The sequence below is a fragment of the Telopea speciosissima genome, chromosome 8 (genome assembly GCF_018873765.1).
Source record: "Telopea speciosissima isolate NSW1024214 ecotype Mountain lineage chromosome 8, Tspe_v1, whole genome shotgun sequence".
NCBI lineage: Eukaryota > Viridiplantae > Streptophyta > Magnoliopsida > Proteales > Proteaceae > Telopea > Telopea speciosissima.
In genome coordinates, this window is record NC_057923.1 from 4,544,496 (window position 1) to 4,568,250 (window position 23,755).

Genomic DNA, 23,755 nt, shown 5'->3' on the forward strand with positions numbered 1-23,755 from the left:
AAAGATTAGAACTACACCTTCTTTCGCAGCGTTCGTATCGATCGAACTTTATCGGAAAAGTCTATTTGATCCCCTTCTCTTTTCTCCTTATATCTACTTTTGTTTTTCTTAAAATATATCTTCCCCAACTTTTCCAGATTTTAGTTTTAAGGGAAGTTGATTTTTGTTGTTTCCTACTGATTTCATGCATTATCTTGTACTATTTACTCATTTCTCCTACAAATGATAGACTCGTACTGTGTTTAATTAACTTAATTGTTGGCAATCTAAACAAACCCTTGGTGCAATCTGTTTTTGGAATCTTAATTTTTTTGAAATGACTTAAAACGAAGGATTAATTACTTACTTCGTTTTTTTATTTCTTCTAATCTCTTAACAGTGTAATTGGAGAAGTTGTGATGCTGAAATCGTTCCACAAATTTATTTCAACCTTGGAGCCATTGGTTCGAAGAGCGGTATGATGAAGAAGAAACCCTCTCCATCAAATCATGTTTTATTATGACTAATTACAGTTTTGGTTTAAAAACTTGGACTCTGGAAGAAACCCTCTCCTCTCTAAGTGTTCTTAACATAATCTTTATCAATCTGTGATCATAATTAATTATTATTAGGTGAATGAAGAGGTGGAAGTGTGCTTCGACGCACTATTTTTGTTTGCTTGCTTCGTTTGTAGGTGTGATGGCTTTCCTTGCTCCCTTTTGATGACTTGATCTCCGTTCTCCATTACCGAATTTAACAGATCCCTTTTGATGATTTGATTGAAGTTTGAGAGAAGTTTCAGAAATGGAAGATGGATTTTGGGGAAGATGAGGGTATTTTGGTAATTATGCCCTAGTAAGGACATTTTAGTAATTAGGTTGGGTTAGGTTCTTAAGAACAAATAGTAGGAGTAAAAAGGTCTTATCAAATTAGGTTAGGGCAAAAAGGTATTTTCATATTATGAACAAATACGTCAAGGCAATTAAGTCTTTTCAAATTTATAAACATAGAAGAAAGGGTAAAATGGTCAAGTTTTTTACACTTAACGGCTAAACTTAACGGTTTGGACTTATTTGGAATTAGGGGGGTAAAGTAGGGGTGGTGCGTGGACTTTTCAGAACCTTAGGAGGGTACGAGGAATACTGGGTGCATTTAGGGGTGTCATTGGGTCAGATTGGGCCGGGCCTGCCTAAACCCTGACTCTGACCCTAGAGGCCTTAACCTAAACCCTGACCCTGACCCAACCCTGGCAAGGCCAAGAAACCCTCAACCCTGACCCGACCCTGGCAAGGTCGGGTTGGCCCTGATTGACCCTGACCCTGACTTTATTTTTTAAATTTTTGGGGTTTTTAGTGCGGAGAGAGTATAAAAACAATTCCTCAACTATGCATCTGTCACTAAAACCATCACTAGATTCTCATGAAACTATAGGTAAATCTAAAAATGCACCCACAATTGATCCACTCATTAATTAAGTAGAGTGGCATCTCTGAGCGACCTTAACAGAAATCCACCATTATTGCTTCATAAAACAAATTGAGAATAACAGAATTGACAACAATAATCTATTGTTTTGGGGCCATAATCTACAACAATTTAATCTCATATACACCTGTATATTAAAACAGAATTACAATAGCCAATCATGACCTGCGGCCATAGATAAACCATGGATACAGTTACAATGTGGTAAATAATACTAATCCCAAGAAGATAGATAAACCACAGGTACAGCTACAGCATGGTAAATATTTCTCAGCCCAAGAATGAGAGTTTGAAGCCTGTTCTTGAAGAAAATAGAAACAGAAAATACCGACAAAAGGTAAGGATATGCACCCACCAATCCATTGGCAAGATAACACCAGCAAACTTTTGCCTCAGGCCTGATTTAACGCTTGCCACCATGATGTCTAGGGCCAGATCTTGGACCAGGATACCAAGCAAACTGCATCTGCAGGAAGGATGGGTATTGGGACTCGTGTGGGGAAGAAATGACTAAAGGAGGGTTTTGAAGGAAGAACGATAGACGCTCGTAGTTGAGGCTAGGGCCCAGGAGCTTCCAAAGTTCCAGTGACCTTCTCCTCCAAACGAGAACGATACACATAGGTAAGCCTAGGGCTCAGTATCTTCCAGTGACCTCCTCCAAACGAGAACAATACAAGGAGGCTAGGGCTCATGATCTTCCAACGACCTTCTCCTCCGAACGAGAACGATACACGCAGTCACAAACGTGAGCCTAGGGCTCAGGATCTTCGATCTTCGACTCCAAAAGAGCACGATCTTCTCCTCCAAAAGAGCACGATAGATGAGGCTAATCCAAACACTCAGGTGGGAGAGAAAACGAAATGTTGGGACTTAAGCAATTAGGGTTTCTTGTTTTCTAAAGCAACAACTTAAATCCTACGGTTCTAACAAAAACAAAAACAAAAAACCTTAAATCCTACGATACAAAATGGACACCCAAAAGCCCAACCTATATTGTATATAATTATAATTAGTACAGGGTCGGGTCGGGCCGGGCCGGGGCTAAGACCGGGGCTTAAACCCGACCCGACCCTGCCAGGGCCATGGTATTCCTAAACCCAAACCCGCCCTTCGGGTTGAAAAATCTGGGTCGGGTCCGGGTCGAGCTCAGGGCAGGTTCGGGCTAGCCGGGCTTTTTTGACAGGCCTAGGTGCATTATAGGGGGGTACGTGTACTTTACCCAAATAAGTAAGCCTCCAGGCGTTCGGGTCATAGCTTCCATCGTTCGGATCAGGTGACCTTTGGGTCGCCCGCCCCAGCTCATGCAAAACCATAAGCAAGCAAGCAGGGACTAAACCATGAACCCTGAACCACAACTGGCCAACTGGAGTGTGATGAGAAATCCCAAATAAGGGGTAGCAACTAGCAATCTAGAAAACTGCTTCACCTCTCTCTCTCTCTCCCTCCCTCAAACACAAAGCAGAGACTAACCCTCGAGGATTAGGGTAAGGGGAAGGTTGGGGCATCACAATCCTCAATAAAAAGCAGAAACAGAGGATCAGGCCCTATGGTACACCATAATTGTTGTTGGTTGCAGCTCAACCTTAACCCTTCACTCAGGCAAAACATTATTGACAGATTGCAGTTTGCAGAGCTCCTGGCATGAGAAATCATAACTTTCATAACATAAAGATAAAATCCAGAGTTACATGTTAATCGAATCCCAAACATCCTGACTACTGAGGAACACATCACAAGGAAGAAAGAAGCATATGTATAAGATAACACAACCAACTGAACCAACTGAATCAAGCTTGTGATAATTTGATCTTGTAGAGCTTACCAACCTTAAGCTTTTATTCCCTAGTGACTCAGAAAGCTTAAACTTCAAGCTACCATCACAGAGCAATTTAAAATGAAGTGACTCATCCTGTTACCTCCACTGCCAAGAAACCTCCACTTTAAATTCCCAGGATCGTTTGAATCAGGGCAGCAACTATATATGGTCATCCCATTGCCTCCATGAGGACTAGTCCCACCAATTACAAGAAGAGCATCACCCAGAGACTTAAAAGCAACACCCCATCCTCTACTCTGATCAGCTCTCACAGGGGATTCACCCAAATACCTCCATGAATTGGTATTCTTCATATACACTTTCAGTTGATTCGAGGACGGTTCTAAAGAATAGAGCTCGTTGTTCACAACTGCAACAAGTGGTGGAGACCTGGAAGCTGAAGGAGTTAAAACTGGAGCATTCTCCAACATGTTTGGAATTAATTTCCAGGTGTTCTTCTCGGCATCATAGACTTCCCCACATGTGAGATCAACCCCTCTTTCATTGTGCCCACCAATCACAAAGAACTTGTTATCCATGAAGCAGCCTGAACAGAGCTTTCTCCGTTCCTTCATACGGGGAAGAGAAACCCATGATTTGGCCTCAGGATTATATTTCTCAGCAGTGTTTAAAACCTCCGTTCCCCTGGCGCTCATCGCAATCCCACCTGCAACACAAGCCACGTCACCGCAGTTGGCAGACGCAAACAAGCACCTTGGATTGATCATGGAAGGACCCTTAAACCATCTGTTCGTCACCAATTCGTACCTCCAAATAGCCATACCTTCGAACTCCTTGCCTGAAACAAGCAAGTGGGTTCCTACACAGAGCGACTCCTTGTCGCCGGAGGCAAAGCAACCGTCCGACGGCAAGACAGGGAGCTTCCGGCAAGAATTGAATTTCCGATCGAACGCCCACCAATGTCGCTCTCCACAGGCCAACATAAAAACCGAAGCCTCCTTAATCCCATAAGCTCTCCTGATCTTATAGAGCTCGCCGCTCTTAAACAGAGCCAGATATCGCTTGTTTACAAAGCAAAGCTTCCTATGATCTGATCGCGGAATCCTCGCCAAGATAAGAAGAGCTAACTCATCATTGAGCGAAGAAACGTAAGAATAATCTGCATCCTGAGGTTCTCCATGGGACGAACCATCATTTCTACCTTGGTTGGAAGAAAATCTAATCCAGGTCTCATTACAAGTACCCCCATCAGGACTATGTAAACCCTCTCCTTCGTCCTCGTTTGACATCGACACAAAATCCTGGCAAGTATTAAACCACGAAAGTTATCTATTTACAACCAAAATCCACGAAATCCATCAATAAGAATCCAATTCATCCGGAATCTAATCATGAATTGAGGAAGAAGAGAAACCCAGATAACAAAACCAAGAAAAAGGAGGAAAGAATTAAAAAAAAAAAAAAAATCTTTCCTCGTTGACAAATCAAGAGACGAAGACGAAAACAAAAAACCACAAAAGGGGCATGCAAAGGGAGGTGTGATAGTTGAGTGGAAACGTACCAGAGAAGCCACGGCCGACCGTAATAGAAGAAGCAATGAAATCCAAAGGGGTCGTCTAGAAAGCGAATTTATTTTGCGGTAGGATTCTCCATGGGTGGAAGAAACCATAGATTAGGGCAAAAAAGAGGAAACAGAGAGAAAAGAGAAAGAGAGAAAGGGGTAGCCATTAAGGCACAGAGATCAGAGTGTTGGTGAACGGGTTCGTTCCCCATTCTCTGCGGATCTATCTTTAAAATAGTGTGATTGTTGAGATTAAAATAGGTTGAAATTATGAGAGACGACATTGTTGATTTGGGAAAAGGTGAGAGAGAGAGAGAGACACACAGAGAACGAAGACTCTTGAGGAAGAGAGAGAGAATATTTTAAAGACACAGAGAACTCTCCCCCCACAGTGTTTGTTCGTTATGCGTATCTTTTCCTTCTTAAAACCAGAAAAAAAAAATAATACATAGAAGAAGTGATTATTTGTTTATTTGAAAAATAGAGATAGAGATAGAGAGAGATACTAACTCTAAAATTTTAGTATTTTTGTTTTTTAAAATTCTTGATTAAAGTTTTGAAGTAAAGGTCTAAAGGGTGATGCCAAAGCTCAGTTCTGTTATCTTCTTTTTGAATATTTTAAAGCCATCAGGAGAAAAGCTAATCCTTACAAAAATAGATATAAAAAATTCTACTAAATTAGTAATTCTGATTCCATACATAAACAGATAAAAGAAAATTGGTGTGTCCAGATATAGAGAGAGATTAAAATGTGGGCAAGAGATCATTGCCTTGTCAGCATTACTCCTAAATCAGTGTAGGGGCCAATGAAAGAGCACAAGAACATCAATGTGGATCAGTTTTTTTATTTCACATATATTTTTTGTTGCCTTTCTCTGTATGACACCATCTTGTCGCACTTCATTGATGCGCTTGCCTATGCTGGCTTGCATTAAAATCTTCTCCCAAATGTTTATTTACAATTTCGTTCTCTTTCTCCCAACTTTTATCCAAAAGGGCGCTAAGTGGTTTGAGTGATTACGTTTTAAGTTTATTGAAAGCATAGGGGAAGGTGTAATTACAACGTCACCAATTCATTATCAAGGATTGAGATGGTAACATGAAATGTTAAGGCTTAAGCAAGGTTTTAGTTATCAGTATTGATATTTGTTTCATTGAACTAGTTAGTCCATATCGATACGATTCGAGATAAAAAATAACTAAAAGAAAAATATCATTTTTTGAGAAAAAAAAAAAAATTCCTTTTTTGACCATATCAGTGTTGTAGCAATGTCAAGGCAATATTGATCATGGTTTTAGGAATTGGTTGATACAGATCCAATATATGGATAAAGGGCAAAAAGGTATTTAAAAACCATTTTTTTTTAAAAAAATCAAGAGTAAAACTGTCCAATCTAGACCAATGCAAATTGATCCAGATCAAAATCGACTGAGACTGATATCAATTCCTTAAACTCTGTGATACAAATGAATAGCTAAAGAAAATCATCAAATGAAGGGTTGCGATCTCATCACTACTAATCATCGGCAGTAAAGTGATAGCATGTTCTTGCAAGTTGCAACGATTGAAGTAAAAGAATCTTTGTAGCATATGAATATCATTCACACATTGAGAATCTAGAAACTATTGATGGTGGTTGTGAGAAAGATGTATAATTAAATAAAGAGAGAGAGTTCTCCACGACACCGGTGTGAGCGAATCTCCCATACCATGCTAATGACGAATCCATATGAGTGGTCGATAATAGTACACTGGCATGAGAAAAAATTTCTCTATAATAAAATAGTCATATCCCCATGTAGGCTATCGTGCTAACGTTTGTCCTAATCAGATTATAATCCAAAATTAGAATATGAACAACACTCTTATTTAAAGCTAAAAAGAAATCATATCTCTCTCTCTCTAAGAGTGATTAGTTAATTTAATTACCACCATTAGCAGACAACTGTCACACCCTAACCCTAGAAAATGGAAGCTTATTGGATAGGGATTTCATTCTCTTTCAATTCCCTCCTTCCCTTCTTAAAGGGTGAATGAGACACAAACGATTGCCCCTCCACTGATTAATGCGGTGGATTTGCTTTTAATCTTTGGCTTTACATAGATAAGAAGGGAATATTTATGTTCATTTCTTTATGTCTTGAATCATTTAATGACAAAGAGAACCGTCCAAAAAGCCTTCTAAGTTTTAAGTTCTTAGTTCTCTTACTTTTTCTTTCTATGACTTTACCAACAAATCCTCCCCGTTTGACAGATGACACATATAAACAAACAATGAGGGATTTTAATCCTCTCCAGCACCCGCATCTGTCAGTGAGGTGCAATGATGTTTGGAAGCTCAACTTGTGGAACATTCAACGGTGCCGAGCTCGATGGACCCAATTTTTTTTTTCTTTCTTTTTGAACTTGGCACTGTTGGCTGTCATGCCTTCCACATGTCGAGCTCCTAGACCCTCACTGCACCTCACTAGTAGATGAGGGCGCTGGAGAGGATTTATTTTTAACTAGAAGTACTAAATGCTAAGTGATAAGTGCTAAGTGCTTGGAGGTGTAGTATTCTGATAACATGAGGGAAATTGATGAAGAATCATCAAGGTTCAAACATGTGAAATCGGTCAGAATCTGCCTTAACCCTAGAAATCTAGTACAGATCGATCGTGTAGACAATTACGATTTTCTATACAACCAAACAAACTCCTTAGATTAGCTTTTCCTCAATAAACTTCTTATGCTTAGAGGTGTAGTACTCTTATAATGTGAGGGAAATAGATTAAGAATCATCAAGGTTTAAATATCCGGAATCGGCCAGAATCATCCTAAACCCTAGAAATCCATTACAGATTGGCCAGAGTCCGGATCGGGCCCGGTCGATTCCCCTCAGGGATCCAATTGCTATTCATTGATTGTCCAATTGCCTTTTCAAATCCATGGTCTTGAGTGCTAGATAGGGTTTTCTACTCAACCAAACAAACCCCTTATCTTAGTTTTTTCCTTAATAAACACCTCATTTGATTATGACTACTTAGACTTGGGTAATAAGGGGATTATTTTAGTTAGAGGCTGTCCCTCCCTAGAAGTCAAGCTTTTTAAAAGAAAATAGAGTCACTCACACGGCCCTATCTGAAGACTATGTTTTGGTTTAGGTGAAGTTAGTTATTATTTTAGTTCCTTGGCCCCCCCATATTATCTTCAGCAATTGACCTTTCACAGTTTATATATATTAAAAAAAAAGCCCTAAACCATCACAAGGGTGGGACATCCAAACATGACTTACCACTTTCAGAGCATGGTTTGGCTCCTTTCCTTAACTTTTAAGGAAGGGTTTTGTCATTCTAACGTAGCTGATGACTTTGATAAGCTTGGATTGAATCAGATCTAAACGCCAAATAGAAAAAGCTAAGACCTATAATACCTGTAATCTTGATGAGCATGAATTGACCTGATCGATCAAGAGGTTACATTCCATTTGACAAGCCCATTTTGCTTCATTCTTTTGTTTCTTTCTCCCCCAAAACGTCATAGTTAGTCCTCTCTGCAGGTAACTAAAACCACCACACACTGTTGCATCAAAAAAATAAAAAATTACCACATTCCATTCCATGTTATCGGTGAAGCTTGATCTCAGTCCAGAAAGTGTTGTGATGATTGTTTGGTAGACTATTTCACCGTCGAAACTCGCCAAAATGGATTACCTGTAGAGCTCGTCGAGATCTTCAATTTAATATGTATTTCGACATATGTTGGGTTCAGTTCCGAATCAGACCGAGTGGGTCTCTTAGGCTTCTAGGGGCAGTTTTGTACTTTTTTGGGTTAGGGTTCTCTTATAAAGTGTTCTTATTTATTAGAGAGGTGGAAGAGATTGAGGGCTTATAATTTTTGCTTCAGAAAAGCAGTGAAACCATTCTATCGCTCAACCGTGGATGAAGCCTTCCTACTTGAGGGTGAACCACGTAAAATCTGGTGTTGTGTGATCGTCTTCTTTTTCTCTTTGTTTTTCTTCTACAAAATCGCCATTCTGGTTCTCTGTTATTTTCGGTTTCAATTTTTTGGTTGGACTTCAGTTTGGTTCAAGCTACAGTATTACACAAACTGAATCAAAACCGAATATTTTTAAAAACCTTAAACCAAAACTGAACTGGTTTAGTTCTTATTGGATTTCATGAACTCAATTTAATTATGTTCTTTTACGGTTTAAATTCCATTTTCCAAAACCATAACTGAACCTATTGTTTCGGTTCATTCCATTTTAAGCAGCCGGTTTCAGTTCCGGTTCTAAATTGACACCCTGGTTTTTGTTTAGTTAGGATGTTCAAAAACCCAACAGAAAGGTGCAAGCAGCAGGGTTCAATAGTTCATAATCCAGCTGTACGGACAGGGGTAAAATTTTAAAAAAAATTAGTTTTTTTTTATAAGAAAACAGGGACAAAAGTGTCATATTTGCTTGAGTTTGGGCGATCCCGATCCGTATTGACCGATCCAATTTCGATCCGATTCAGCCAATACCAAGATCACGAACCATGGTCCCACCCCCAATCCCAACTTCCTACACCAAAAAGAGGCTATTTGTGGTGTTCCATCTTAATGTCACTGTACATATTCTTTGTTCTCTCAGGCCAATCCATTGCAACTCTTCTAGGGAGACTCTACTATGACAAAGGTGGAAATAGTAAGTGAATGCTAACAATTGTTTCAACTTCAGGCTTTCTATTTACTCCTCTTCCTTTGGGCTGATATATCTCCCTTTTTTCTACATATTCTCTGCTTGTTTGTGCAACCCAATTGGCTTTTAATTCACTATTCTCCTATTTCTTCAACTCCCTTAAGTTCATTCCTATTCTGCTTAATTCAGTAGTCCTTCTCACCATCTCTGCCTCACATCTTGCTCTCAATTCTGAGTCGGATGGATCCACAGCATCTGCCCTGTTCTCCCTATTACTATTACTTAACTTTCATTTGAGAAAATTCTGACAAAGGAAACATTTATGTGATCCACAGTTTTTTATGTTGGTGCACTGGGTTTAATTTTTGAGGTGTCTTTAACTCTTCACCAATGTCATTAGTACAGTGCTTTGTCCTTTGTTCCAGTCTTTAGTGTGATATTTTTTTCATTACAAAATTGATGGGGTGAAGGTGTTTGCTTTGATTTTGTCTGTTTTGGGGGTTTGTTCTTACATGTATCAAAATTATCTTGACGATTAGAAGTAACAATCTCAATAGTGAAGTCATAATACAACATAAACTCTACAGAGAACTTTTGTTTCAATAAAATTGAAACTTCCATCATGGTTTTAGTATGAAAAAATGACCTTTGATTCAACTTAAAGAAGACAACAAGGTGTCTCAACTTAAGCTTTGGACAGAATGTTTCTCCACATTTTCAATGGTCACTTTGAACACATTGAATCAAGCATGACCTGTGTTGTTGAAGATTGGGAATTTTTAAAACATATTTTCTGTTGATATTAATGAACTCTTTCATCTGAAGAGATCCAGTTCGTGAAAAAATTGAAGGGACTATTAGCCTGTTCAATAATCATGCATTACCTTTTCTATAGGCCTGTAAACGGATCAAATTCGGCTCGGATATGGATCGGATGTAATCGGATTCGGATATTTTCTGATCGAATACGGATACCTCTAAACGGATTCGGATGGATTCGGATGCGGATCGAATTCGGATTTTCGACCATCCGTTTATACCTCTGCCTTGTGTAACCCTAACCTCCTTCCCCCTTGTAGATACAATTCACTCTCAATCCATAGTTTTAGATTATGATTCTCTTCTCCTCATATTCTAGAACCTGTTGAATCTTCAAAAACCCTCAAGATCATTATTTACTTAATTTTTTATAATTAAGTATTCAGATTCGGATTTTTATCGGACTATTTGGATTTTTTTTCTGAATATCTCTAATCGAATACGGATACCCCTAAACGAATACGGATGCGGATCGAATTTAGATTTTCAGTTATCCATTTACAGCCCTACTTTTCTATCTATAAAATAGTGATTCACCATTACATTTTACATCCAAAAATCAAACTTGGTAATTTGTCCATCATCACATCCATCCATTGCCTATAGAAAAATATTAATACTATGCTCATCCTTTACATCACATCCAATCAAAAAAGGAAAACATGTCAAATATTTTTCCCAAAAATATTCCAAAAAGTAAAAAATGATCTACATTTGTTGAGAAGGCTACTAAATAGACTGTTGACTTGGCTGTTGAATAGGTTGTTGGGTATGGTGAGGAGAATGCAATTGGCTACAACTTTTTTGCTGGCTCTTTTTTTTTTTTTTGTTGACTTCCGTAGGTTTTCCATCATTTGATTGACATTTTTTCATTTTGCTGATTTGGTAGATGTAAGTACCGTGGTCCTCGGGACGAGGGTTCCTCAGCCTTATGGCGACAAGGATTGATTTCGATGAATAACGGCGTATCATTCCGATATATCATCATGGGGATTGGGATCCTGCTTTATAAAAAAATGGAGTCGCCACCTAGGATTAGGGCCTAGAACCCAATGGGTGTAGCCCCATCCGGGGTTAGCAGAAATGGCTACTTGATTCCATATGGTCTGGTCAGAGATTCAAGATAAGTAGTCAGGTTACGAGGGTGGGAAGGTGTTAGGCACCCACCTCGCCCGGATAAATCGGTCTTTCTACTAGATGCTAGTTTTTGAATATTCTCCCTTGATAATATATCTTATACTAATATGTGAGGCTAAATTATGATACACTAATCTTGACAAAGGAAGAGAAAATCATCTATTATGTACACTAAACGAGTTGCTTTAATTGTCTACATTATGCCAAAAATAATGAAAGGGAAAGAGACAGATACCTGTCTAAAAATGCAAGAAATGAATGAAAGCGCACCGAGGGCGAAATATGTGATGTCCCACGGCTCAGGTGGAGACGGACGATCGGCTTGTCTCTCTCTTGTCGGACAGAATGAGGCTATACAAGATGAGTTTTGTTACTCAGACTTCGGGCAGAGTAACGGCTATATAAGAGATTTTCGTTATCTGTATACAGACAGAATAACGGCTGTAAAGGGGGTTTTCGTTATCCGTACACTGACGGTATAACAATACCCGAGAGCAGAATCGCTCTATGCTTGGATGGATAACCGAAGGATCTACCCAAGTCGAAGAACTCCACTCACTCACATACTCAAGAGGGTGAAAAGGGGGCAAAACAAGCTCTGGAGGGTCTCCTTACCTGAGAAAAGCTTGAGAAATGAGGGGGGGAGACCCTCCTATTTATAGGGAGGGGTCCCCTCTCTCTCCTGGCTAGATAAGTCCTCCACGGTGTCGTGGACATCTCCACGGCGCCGTGGGGGACTTTTCCACGGCCCCATGGGTGACGTCAGCAGGCTGATGTCACACCCCTTCATGGCGCCGTGGAAATTCGGTACGCATCCCCACGGTGCTGTGGGAAGGCATCCACGGCGCCGTGGGAAGAGTCCATGGCGCCGTGGTGGGGGAGGGTGAACAGTACCTCCTTCAGCATTTGATAAAAGGGTCTTATAAGTCATTTTAGGGATGTTAGGGTGATTTGGTTTATATGTAGGGACAAGAGTCCTTCTTGAGAGAGATACCGATGTCTGTCCGTGTCCTGTTGTCATCATCGCCGGGGGGGTGACAAAATTCAGTGTCTACAGTAGAGTAAGTTGCTGACTTGATTGCCCTTCTTCCTCATTTTGTGGCCTCAATGGATATTTTCTTCTATTATGGTTAAGCTGAAGATATATCTTGCAAAAGTGAATATTCCTCACTGATTCCTTTCCTTGGGTCATTTTATTTGTAACTTGTTCATCCAAGTCCTTCTTGCATACTTTTTAGGTCAACCAATCTTTTGGGGCGTTGAAGGGAGCTCAACCGATCTATCCGATGGTGGCGAATATTTCTCATCAGGCATGGGATGAATCATATCATATATGCCCATATGATTTCAAAAAAGCCTCCTTAATATAAAAGTCATCACAGTAATCTTTGAGATGAGCCGCTGGGGGATAATGGCTTTCATGGCATGCTTACATGGTAAGCCAGTCAAGTCTCATTCACCACAAGTGCAAGTTCTTCGATTAAAGTTTACAACATATTTGTGGTTATGATATATCACCTGTAATTCCTCATTTCTTGCGGGTTTCAACTCCCCTTGTCTGGCAGCAAGCTTGAGATTCTCTATCTTCTTTTGGATATTGGGCAAATCTTTTCCGTATGTACAACTATTTTACTATACCTAATATGAATCTTCTATATCCATTTGTTTCTAATGGATATCACCAAAGTGATGATAGATGTATCCCTTTCTAATGATTTGCATAAGTTGTTCACATTCTCCCGTGCATTTGTATGCTTTGTAAAGATATATTAACTCCAAGTTCAACTAGGAATTGTTGAAAACCAATTGAATGCTTGGCAATTTGATTTTCTTAATTCCTCCATAGCTACTTAAACTCAACTTTGATAAACGCATTTGATGCACTCTAATTAAAACGAATTAGCGTAAAGCAAAAAAGAATTAGTGGGTTTGCGCTAGGGTCTCTTAAGTAGCACGTGTACTTATGAAGGGCAAAAGGGCAAATTAGAATTCTAAAACCCCAAAAAGGCAGGAATGTCGAGAGCTCATTTGGTCCAAAAGACTTCAAAGTCGAAAGGTCAGAAAATCCGAAATCACGGAGCTCTCTGCTACTGCTAAGATATCAATCGCGCCATTCCGAGCATCCGAGTTGCTCTTCTACGTCGACGTTCATCTCCGGCCACTATTCAGGTTTGATCCGACCATCATGTCTCCTTCACTACTTCCCCTCTCTCTCTCCCTCTCTCTCTGAGTAACCGTAGCTTCAGAGGTAGAACAGGAATGTACCTTCTTCCTTTCTCAATTGCCAAAATGCTCCATATACCAGTTTTGTGTTGACATGTTATTTCAACCATTAATATTCATTCTTCCATTCGATGGATTCTGTCAAATGCACTTATCTTACCAACCGAAATCATTTTTGCCATTGGCGAATTTGATCCCTTCCTGGAAATCGAAACCCTCATGCGAATTGCCAAATCTTCAAACATGAAATCCTTATCAAATTTTCTTAGAAACCCATCAAATCCACTGGTTCTTTTTTGTTTTCCCTCTCCAGAACATCTACCCTAGTTGCGCCGAAGTTACTTATTATGATCGAAAATCTTTAGTGGTAACGTGGTTTGTTTGGTTCTTAGGGTTTCTTTGGATTTAATTTTTTTTTTTATACGTAATTTAGATCTATTTTGTAGATGGATTGGCAAGGGCAGAAGCTTTCAGAGCAGCTGATGCAGATTATGCTCGTTGCCTTCGCCGTTGTGGCTTTCATTATTAGCTATACCATGGGTTCGTTCCAGATGATGCTGATCAGCTATGCTGCTGGTGTTGTTCTAACTACGTTGATCACTGTCCCCAACTGGCCTTTCTTCAATCGCCACCCTCTCAAGTGGTTGGATCCTATCGAAGCTGAGCGCCATCCTAAGCCACAGCCTGTGACTTCAAAGAAAAAGCCCACCAAACAGCACCAGAAGTAGGTCTTTGCGAGAAAATATTGGCATTTGCTAGAGATTTCGTCTTCTATTTTCTTTTGCATGGAACCTCGTTTTGTTAGTGCTTAACAGTGGATGCTTTTGTTTTGCCATTGCAATACTAAACACTTTGGTTTTATAGCTTACATGGGAAAATTTTCTTCACCTTATGTTTATCTTCCTTTTTTCCCGGAATGTTTATCTATGACTCCTACCATTGTTGTCTTTGTAGGTTCCTAGTGCCTCACTGTCAAAAATCCATTACCTATTCGTTATGTAAGATCATCTTGGTAAAATAATGGTTGTGTTCCTTTTAATGACAAACTTCATATAAACATCAGTATGACTAACTGAAGTCTGGGTTTCAGGGTATACTCAAAAGATTGAGAAAGAAAAGAAACCCATTTAATTCTGCTTTCACTGCAGAAACATGGAATTTATACACAGAAATAGAAGAAGCTCACTTACTATATCTCCTATGGAATACACTTACTATGTAGTCATGTATATATATAAAAAGAAATTCATTTATTGAACTTCTTCATATATCAACAGCTTAGTTTCAGTGCTTCTGTGGAACTATATTACTTTCCCTAGGGCCAACGCTCCTGAATTCAGAATATGGAGGGACAAAAGTGCGTTGGGGACAAACACAATAAGCAATGAAAGTAGGAGGAGAATAATAACGATGGCTAATTTCCATTTTCTGTTGATGATGGGTAGCAACACTACATACAAGAGAGAAATTTTGCATGTTGGGTTGCTGCTGTTGTAGAGATTGATGAGTGACCTTGCTGGTGAAGTGAAATTCTGAGATGATTAATGAGAAACAAAATCAACAGCAATACAGCATTGCGGGTTATGTTGCAAAATGGACCACGAGGAGATTGAAATTGTCATAATGAATACTATTCTCTTCTATTCTGTTTTTCTTTCTCAAAGAAATTTATCAGAGTATATCTCTTGGCATAATGAATGGTGAGTTTAGGGTTTTGAAGGCTGTGGACAATTTTATAGCCGTAGTTAGTGAGTGAATTGGGTTATATGAGTCAGAATTCTAATTAGAGCTTGATCCTATTTGGAGTCCCATAAGGCTATGGAAAGGGCTGGATGGCCAGCTCTTTACGTTTCGGTTCTCTTTTGGTTTCTTTAAATTTAACAACCTGGATTTTCTCAAGTAGTGAATCTTCAAAAAACAATTTTGCAGACTATAGTTGTGATGATGCTCAACTTTTGTGCATGGGGTGCATCCACTCTTCCATGTATCCTATCTTAAGAAGAAGATTGGATAGCATGTCCAACAATGCCTCCACTTTGAAAGATTGGACAACACTGCCTCTGCTTTCTGATGATGGATCCATTCATCCAGTTCCAGAGTCGATCCTAAATATGTGACGCATTCATGTGGATATTGCAGTACTAATTCAATGGTTAGGAGCTTCAGTTGAGGATGCCACGTGGGAGCGTTATGGCACCTTCATGAAGGTGTTTACCTTGAGGACAAATTGATTCCTGAGGTAAGAAATCATTGAAGCCTTTCTCAAGTAATGCCATCTATAATCTGTGAAACAAAGTTCTGTGTGAGTAAAGAGGTGTCAAGTTGGTTATGAGAATTAGTTTCTAGAGTCAGCTACTGCTTGTACATGGGTAGTAGGAAAAGTGTTACTGTCAAGTTGGCTCTGTATTTATAGCTGAATCTGAGCAATGAAGGGTATGGTGATTCCATCTTAACTCTTTACCAGAGAGGTGATCTCAATTCCAATGTGATTTAACTAAATCCTTGTTTACTTCTTTTTTTCTTTCATCTTGCTGTTGAAGATCATAGCTTGAGGTAAGAAGCTGTGGTCCAGTTCAGACCTTAACATTTTAGAATTTGCTTGGAAGTACTCAGAATAAAGGTACTTGCTATAAACAAGAAGCGCAACGCACTGGCATTGGCATGGGCATTTCCTTGATCTACACTTGCAAGTGAAACCATAATGATAACCATGATCATAATCTTCGTTGCAAGTGAAACTTCACCATTGGCATTGTCATTTCCTTGATCTACACTTGCAGAAATCAGTTGGGTCATCCATTATGGTACCGGAGCATCCTATTTCTCTCTCCCTTCCTTCCATTCTTCCAATATCAGCTCAGCGACCAAAAAAGAGGGGTGGATTTTCAGGGGAGGGGAGCAGAGAGAGGAGCGGGAGGGAGCAAAAGGAAGGGAAGGGAGGGGAGAGGGAAGAAGTGCCGCTGTCAGAGATGGGGGGTATCCACTCGGAGTAGCAGTGAAGGGGCGAAGGTAGCAACAACAAGCAATGGAGAGAGAAGGTGCAGTGGAAGTGCCAATGCATAGAGAGATGCACAATGGCAGAAGGATTGAAAGGTTGGGATCTTTCTCCGTCAATCCTACGTCTTAAATGAGCTCGTGTATATGATTCTAATATGTCATCTCCCTCCTTTAAAAGAAAGGGTAATGTAACCAGGCATGAAAGAAGCTGGCAAAACCTTCGATTCGACTTTCCTACAATGTGTGGTATTTTTTATATTCAGAATAAATTTTGCCCATTCGTACACGAGGATGTACTGAAACAGTTGTGACTACTGAATGATTTAGGACGCTACCTGTTGATGGTAAGGCCCCGATTGTTTAAAGGGGAGTCAAGGGACTATGTGAGGTGGAGATTTGGATTGGGAAAATATGACATTTTAAAATCTCACCCTAATCTTGTTTGGTGAATTTGGTGGTGAAATTACAAAAGCTTGGGATTTTTTTTGGTAATATACAAAAGTTTGGGAAACATCTACTGATGTGGCACTTCAAAATCCCATTCCTATCCTATTCAAACTGCTTTGGTTATTGATCATGGGAAAAGTAATTGTACCTCAACATTTCCATTCATAGGATCATAACACACTTGACATGTGATTCCCTCTTTCCCTACAGTCCCACCCCATCTTCCCTTCTATAATAGGCCCTTGCAAAGCTTGTATGATTGTGTTTTGTTTTGTTTTATTCCTGGTAGACCGTAGATGTGTGTTTTGTTCAAAGCATCTGATTCATTTTGTCTTTTATGTTTTTGGGTGCTAGAATTAAGCCCACTAAGGGTGACCCACAAGGGGGGCTACCGAGAACATACCCACAAAGGGGTCAAGAACAGCAGCCCACAAGGGACTAAGTGGGACCCACAAGGAGCCAGCACTTATTATCAGAAAAGGACCTGACCTGTGCAGGTGATAAGGGAGGGGGATCCAAAGGATTATTATCCACCCAATTCCCTATAGTTTGGCAGTGCGACAGTGTTAGTGTGGATGTCCAACATGTGGTAGCTCGGACATCCAACCGTCCGAGCTCATTGACTATGTTGAGCTCAGACTGTAGGATGTTCAAACTGCTACGTGTCAAACATCCACACTAACATTGCCTCACTGCCGAGCTATAGAGAATTGGAGAGGATAATTTTTTGGGGTCTAGAACACGAGACCATCATGCCTCAAGCAGCACTTCAACGAGTGATGTCAACCATCAGTCCTAGACCAATGTCCCTGATTCATTCATTCCCTAGGAAAAAAAAAAAGTTTGTAATAATTGGATAAGGCATCTGAAGTGTATATTGAACCGCCCAAACGGATAATGATGAAAATTGTTATATCATTTTCATGGTTACCTTATATAGTTGTTGCTAGGCTTCACAGTGAGGCAGATTAGGACCCATAGGGGACCAATAAGGGGCTGTTGGGTCACACTTACTATTACAATTATTACACTACTACTACTTCAAGAAAAAGTGGGAGGTTGGAGGGTTGAATGTAAAAAATTGTCCTCTTCAATTCTTTAAAGTGTAGTAGTGCGGCTGTGCTAGGTGGAGATGTCGACACTTGGAAGCTGTCGCATCCAACGAGCCATATCAATGAGCTCTGACGATTAGATGCGGCAACTGCCAAGTGTTGACATCTCCACCTAGCACTGTCGCACTGCCACACTTTAAAGAATTGGAGAGGATAATAATCCGTTGAACGTGCAACCTTTCTTGGAGTTACCTTAGGGAAAATAATCCTCTCCAATTCCATAAAACTGTGTAATGTGGTAGTTTGGGTGGAGATGTTGACATGTGGCAGGACAGCCAACAGTACTGAGTTCAATAACAAAAAAAAAATGTAAGTCAATGAACTTGGACCGTTGGATGTCCAAGCTGTCACATGTCCAAATCTCCACCTCGAACTGTTGCAGTGCACAATTTTAGGGAATTGAAGAGGATTATTTTCCCTCAAGGTAACTCCAAGATGGCAGGCTAATGGCAGGGGCTTGCCATTGAGCTAAAAGTCCATCCCCCACCTCACATCTCATTCAGTACAATCATGATCAAGCCTTTCAATTTTCAAACCTTGCTACCTATTAGTGGAAAGAGCCTTTTTTTTTTTTATATATTTTAGTTTGCCACGACCCATAGGAACTCCAAGAGTCCATGCTTGGACCTGGGCACCAATGTTCATAACCTCTCTTTCAGTGGTTCATTCATATACCTAACTCAACTTTGTGTTTAGGGAAAAGTATCGCTACAACGTTAGGATATTATTTCCCTCTTTCATCGGGTTTTTTATTATTTTCTCTCTTACTTTGACTATGTAGATTTCATATTGATAATATTGTTCTCTGCACCATCGTTGGTGTGGCGTACAGATTCCTCTCCTCGCACCAACATCATGTGGGATCTTTTCCCATGTTTTAAATATTTGCTAAGAGCCATCAATGACTTTAAATGTCTACCCCTCATAATACAAGGCCAATAATATCCTTGTACTATTCTTCGATATCCTCTGCCATCCTCCCAAGACCTCGGTCAAGGGGGAATTGTGGCTGAAGAAAAATCATTCCCTACTCCATATGCTCCAATTGATTAGCCATAATTGGATTAATCACTATCATAAGCATGTGGTAGCCCAAATTTCACTTTCTAAATTGTCTTATATCTTCTCATATGTCATATTTTAAACAAAATAGAATTGGTCAAATGTTAAAAAAAGTTTCAAAAATCTAATAAAGAAACAAAACTCTTTGAAGAATAAATGGATGGTTGCCAATACATGGGAGTGAATATGATTGAATCTCTACCAAAAATATATATATATATATATATATATATATATATATATATATATATATATATATATGATTGAATCTTAATTTGAATTAATTAGCATATGGCCTATATACAGCATTTTCTGAACGTTCATACAATCAAAATTGCCACATCATCATCTCCATGTGGCAAGACTTGGTGTTGATCTCGATCAATGTATCTATTGATTTTTGCATTTGTGATATAAATAAACAATAGGGTTCCCTACAGTGTTGGAGTGCAATTTTGGGTAAATAAATGACTCCTCTTTGGAATCTAACAAAAGGAGTAGAGGCTTTTATGACATATCACCCCTCACATGAACATTGATCAGTGATATGTGAGGGGATATGTTAATTCATTTTTGAGCTGGAATTGTACAAAACCTATTCCCTATAAATAATACCCAATCAAAGATTACATATATTGTAAAATCTAGTCACCACTTACCACCACGATGAGTTAATTTTAATTGCAGTTTTATTCTATTTTTAATTTAATATTTTACTCTGATCTTCAACATCAAGGTAGGTTTGACATTTGATTCCATTTATCTTTAGGGAAAAGTATCTCTGCAGTCTTCTCACGTAGGATTTGTTTTATTTTTTTTCTTAAAAATTAAATAAATAATTCAATCGAAGCCTCCTCACATAGGATCCTTTTTTTTAACTTTTATTTTTTTCTTAAAAAATCTTTTATTTTTTTTCTTAAAAAATCTCTCTCTCTCGTAAGCCTTCCTACCTATAAATCACAAAAACAAATCTGGCTTCCACTTGCAAATGGTGATTTAAGCAGCGTTTTAGTTGACGGTATCCGTCACCGTCTATTCTGACACTAATATAGATCGATCAATTTGATGTGTATTGGGTTCGATTTTATATCAAAATCATAGGTGGAAAATCAGGTTTTCTAATTTGACTAGTCTTTCAAAAATACTTAGTGACTCGGCCTTGTCAAATCCGATGAAGATAAATTACGTAATTTTTTTATTTGTAATGCAATAAATATGTATAAATTTATATAAATGAATAAAAAATTTATAGAAAAAATATTGAAAAATTAGAAGAAAAAAAATCATTGAATCATATGTCAAATTGTCAGTACATTTTGTAAGATTTAAAATATATTTTAGTTTTTAAGTTTTAAAAGGGTCTTGATTGTTTTGTTATGGTGTGAAACCCATGTGATCAAGGAAGTAATGGTTGAATTTCAAAGAGTTATAACATCCTATGGGTACTTTAAAATCCATTCATAATCTCTATTATGAGTGGTAAGTTGGGTCAAGAATATTGATTGAGATTAATTTTATTTATGAAATTAATTCTCAATTCATGGCCATCGATTATGTTATTCCCTTTATGTGATTTTAAGGCATTTCATGGTTTTTAGTGGAGAATGACCATTTATGGGGTTTTAAGGTCTTTCATGGTCTTTAGTGGAGAATGATCATTTATGGGGTTTTAAGGCCTTTCATGGTCTTTAGTGGAGAATGGCCATGAATTAGGAATCAATTCTCAATTCATGTCCATAAGTTTTTCTCCAATTCATTTGGCCATTACTTTGTGGTTACTCTTGGGAATTCCAAGGATGTGCAATGATTGATTTTAAGTCTATATAAATCCAACCAAATACATTACAAAACACACATCTTGATATACATCCATGCCCACACTTTGCAATCACATAAGGTTTATTTTTATTTTTCTCTTTTCTTCTAAGTCTGTGTAAGATTAGAGGATTGCTGTGCTGAAGCTCTTGGCTCCTTCAATATACTAGAAAAACTGTTTTATCTTCTAGTTGGAGGTTGTTTTATCTGGGGATAGTGGTGCAGAACAATCCTTGACAGTAAGAGGCATCAATTACATTAAAGACAGCACCACAAGTGTGACTCAACCTCAATTCTGTTCAAAGCTTGTTCAAGTTGTTGCAGGTGTGACTCAACATCAAATTCAAGTTTGATCTTCTCATTTCAACCAAAGGTCAAAATAACAACAGCCTAGTTTCTACTGCTTAAGCTATTGTATTACAATTTGTGTTATTTCAATTGTTTATAAGAAATCGTAATATAATTACCCAACACATTTTGAGTTTTTTTTTTTATTGTGAATTTTTTAGTTTATACCATTGCACAAAAGAAAAAAGACAAGGAGTCTATGAGTTTTTATTATTTTATTCAATTTAGTTTCTAAGTGAATTGTCTTTATGATTTTTTTAAAAAGGGAGAAAGTTCTCTGTCCGGGAGTGTGGCCTATGCCAGCACTCCCAAGAGTCTATCTCTCTCCTCCCCATATGAAAAGATACCTCTGTCCCTTGCTTTGAGGAGGAGAGAGATAGACATGGGAGTGCTGGCGTAGGCCACACTCCTAGGCAAAGAACTCCTCCCTTTTTGAAAAATGATTAAACTCGCCAATGGTAAGAAGTTTAGCCAATAATTTTACAAGTAGATAGATAACTTGGGGAAAGAAGAGTTGTCCATAATTTAGTGGTTTAAGATCTTATGGTTAAGATTTCACTTTAAGGTGACAAAGGAATTTTTATACTATCAAGTGCGGTGCACTATCTAGTGCATCAGACGGTGCACTGCACTTGAGACTTGGATTTTTATTCTTCCAAGTACAGTGACCATCGTCTGATGCATTTTAAAGGTGTAGTGGGGAATGCACCGCACGTGAGAGGATGAAAATCCATGACAAAGAAGGAGGAGTTTGTCAAAACAATGACATATAATTAAGATCACCAAAATTAGGTAGAATTGCTAAAAATAAACACGTTATTATGAAGGAAAATTCTTATTGTGAACTAAGAAGTAGTAACCTTATCTTTTTGCCCTCTTAAGGCAACATTTTTTCCAAAAGAGGGTAAATTTTGACATGTCACATAAAGATTACATTAAATAGTTTTACTTTTTTTAGAAACCCCCCTTTGACCCCTACATTAAATATTGCGTTAACTTTTTGTAATAAGACTAAAACAATTAAAAGTAGATTACACAGTTACAACTTCTTAACTCCCTACTATTTGAAACCATCAAATCAGCAATCCATGTTAATTATTTGTCGTTAGATATTAACTTATGTGTTACTTCTTATTCTTATGCATGTCAAGTCCCATTTTATTTTTTTTTCATATTTGCAAATGTGGGCAACTAGTTGACACAAAATAATAAGGCAAAAGATTTTGTGTGCATACATACACGGTCGTGCCTTCAACAATTGGATGGGGTGGAGATCGTGTATATGCAATCGTATATAAAAAAACTGAATCTTAATAATAATGTAGGGCAGTTTTCACGTACGACCGTATAAAGTGGGAGATTATGGTGCATCAAATGGGGAGCATTTGATCATTTTGACCCTCTACTGTGAAAGGGGGCACAGCCGTGCACGACACTTTTGCCCTCATAAATTTTTTTTTTTTTGTTGGGGAAAGCCCTAATAATATTAACAACAACAACTATTACTACAATAATAATAGAAGTGACTAGGAAATGACAACATCAAATGGAGCAGAGTTGGGGGCCTCGAGACATTAAAAAATAATATTTGTGATCCTTTGTATCAGTTAATCAAATACTAAGCTTCATTTTGAATATAAGGAGATCTGATTATTCAATTTGTTTTCTATTGTAATAAAATACATGAATTCAACGACATGTCAATTTTGGGAAAGGAAGAGGGATTTTTATTTTTCATTTTTGATCTACTCAAGGGTCTGAGGCCAACAATAAGCTAGGGGCGAAGGCTAAGACAAGCCCACATTCTACAACTAAGGGAGGAGAGACTAGGGAGAGAGAGGTGCCTTTTTGGCACAATAAGCAATCTAGGAGAGTCAATCCCTTGACCTCCTGGGGGGGCATGCATTCAATCGGCAATGCCTCCAACCAATCGAGCTAGCAGTTGTTTGCAGAAGAGGGATCACTACGGCGTTAGAATGCAATTTCCCAATAATGAAGGGTGAGAAATGGTATTGTCTAGTAGAAGGATTTTAATAAAGAGAAAAAATGTGGGGTCCACATGTGAGATGTGAGAGGGCATTTGTAGAAATTGCACACCCACATCATGGCAATTCCTTTCTCCTCTAGAATTATTTATTTATTTTTTGTTTTGGTGAATCTCTTCTAGAAATTTAATCTTGTCATATAACGAATTTTTTAATGTATTATTTTTTTTTTATATATTTCTAATTATATGAAATTGATCTTATTTTCAACAAAATTTCCTAACATTTACCACTATTTTTTGGTAAACTAACATTTACCATGAGACATAAGAAACTATATTAGGAAA

General features: G+C 38.4%; 2 protein-coding genes and 1 pseudogene across 3 annotated transcripts; 2 read left to right on the top strand and 1 right to left on the bottom strand.

Annotated features, from left to right (window-relative positions):
* Nucleotides 1–3,106: 3,106 nt before the first annotated feature.
* On the bottom strand, nt 3,107–5,182 carry LOC122671613 (F-box/kelch-repeat protein At3g27150-like). Of its 2 annotated transcripts, none has more exons than XM_043868942.1 (2): nt 4,803–5,182; nt 3,107–4,552 (listed from the first exon to the last, which is right to left on the bottom strand). In XM_043868942.1, exon 2 carries the CDS (start codon nt 4,528–4,530, stop codon nt 3,331–3,333), a length of 1,200 nt encoding a protein of 399 aa, XP_043724877.1. In that variant the 5' UTR covers nt 4,531–4,552; nt 4,803–5,182; the 3' UTR covers nt 3,107–3,330. The 2 variants fall into 2 exon arrangements, with proteins under 2 accessions (XP_043724877.1, XP_043724878.1); XM_043868943.1 differs by having other exon boundaries at nt 3,107–4,570.
* A 2,187-nt stretch (nt 5,183–7,369) lies between these two features.
* Nucleotides 7,370–10,002, top strand: LOC122671157 (annotated as a pseudogene).
* Nucleotides 10,003–13,500: 3,498 nt separating this feature from the next.
* Nucleotides 13,501–14,480, top strand: LOC122671695 (probable signal peptidase complex subunit 1). The gene is made up of 2 exons (XM_043869070.1): nt 13,501–13,588; nt 14,089–14,480. Exon 2 carries the CDS (start codon nt 14,089–14,091, stop codon nt 14,368–14,370), a length of 282 nt encoding a protein of 93 aa, XP_043725005.1. The 5' UTR covers nt 13,501–13,588; the 3' UTR covers nt 14,371–14,480.
* Nucleotides 14,481–23,755: the final 9,275 nt, after the last annotated feature.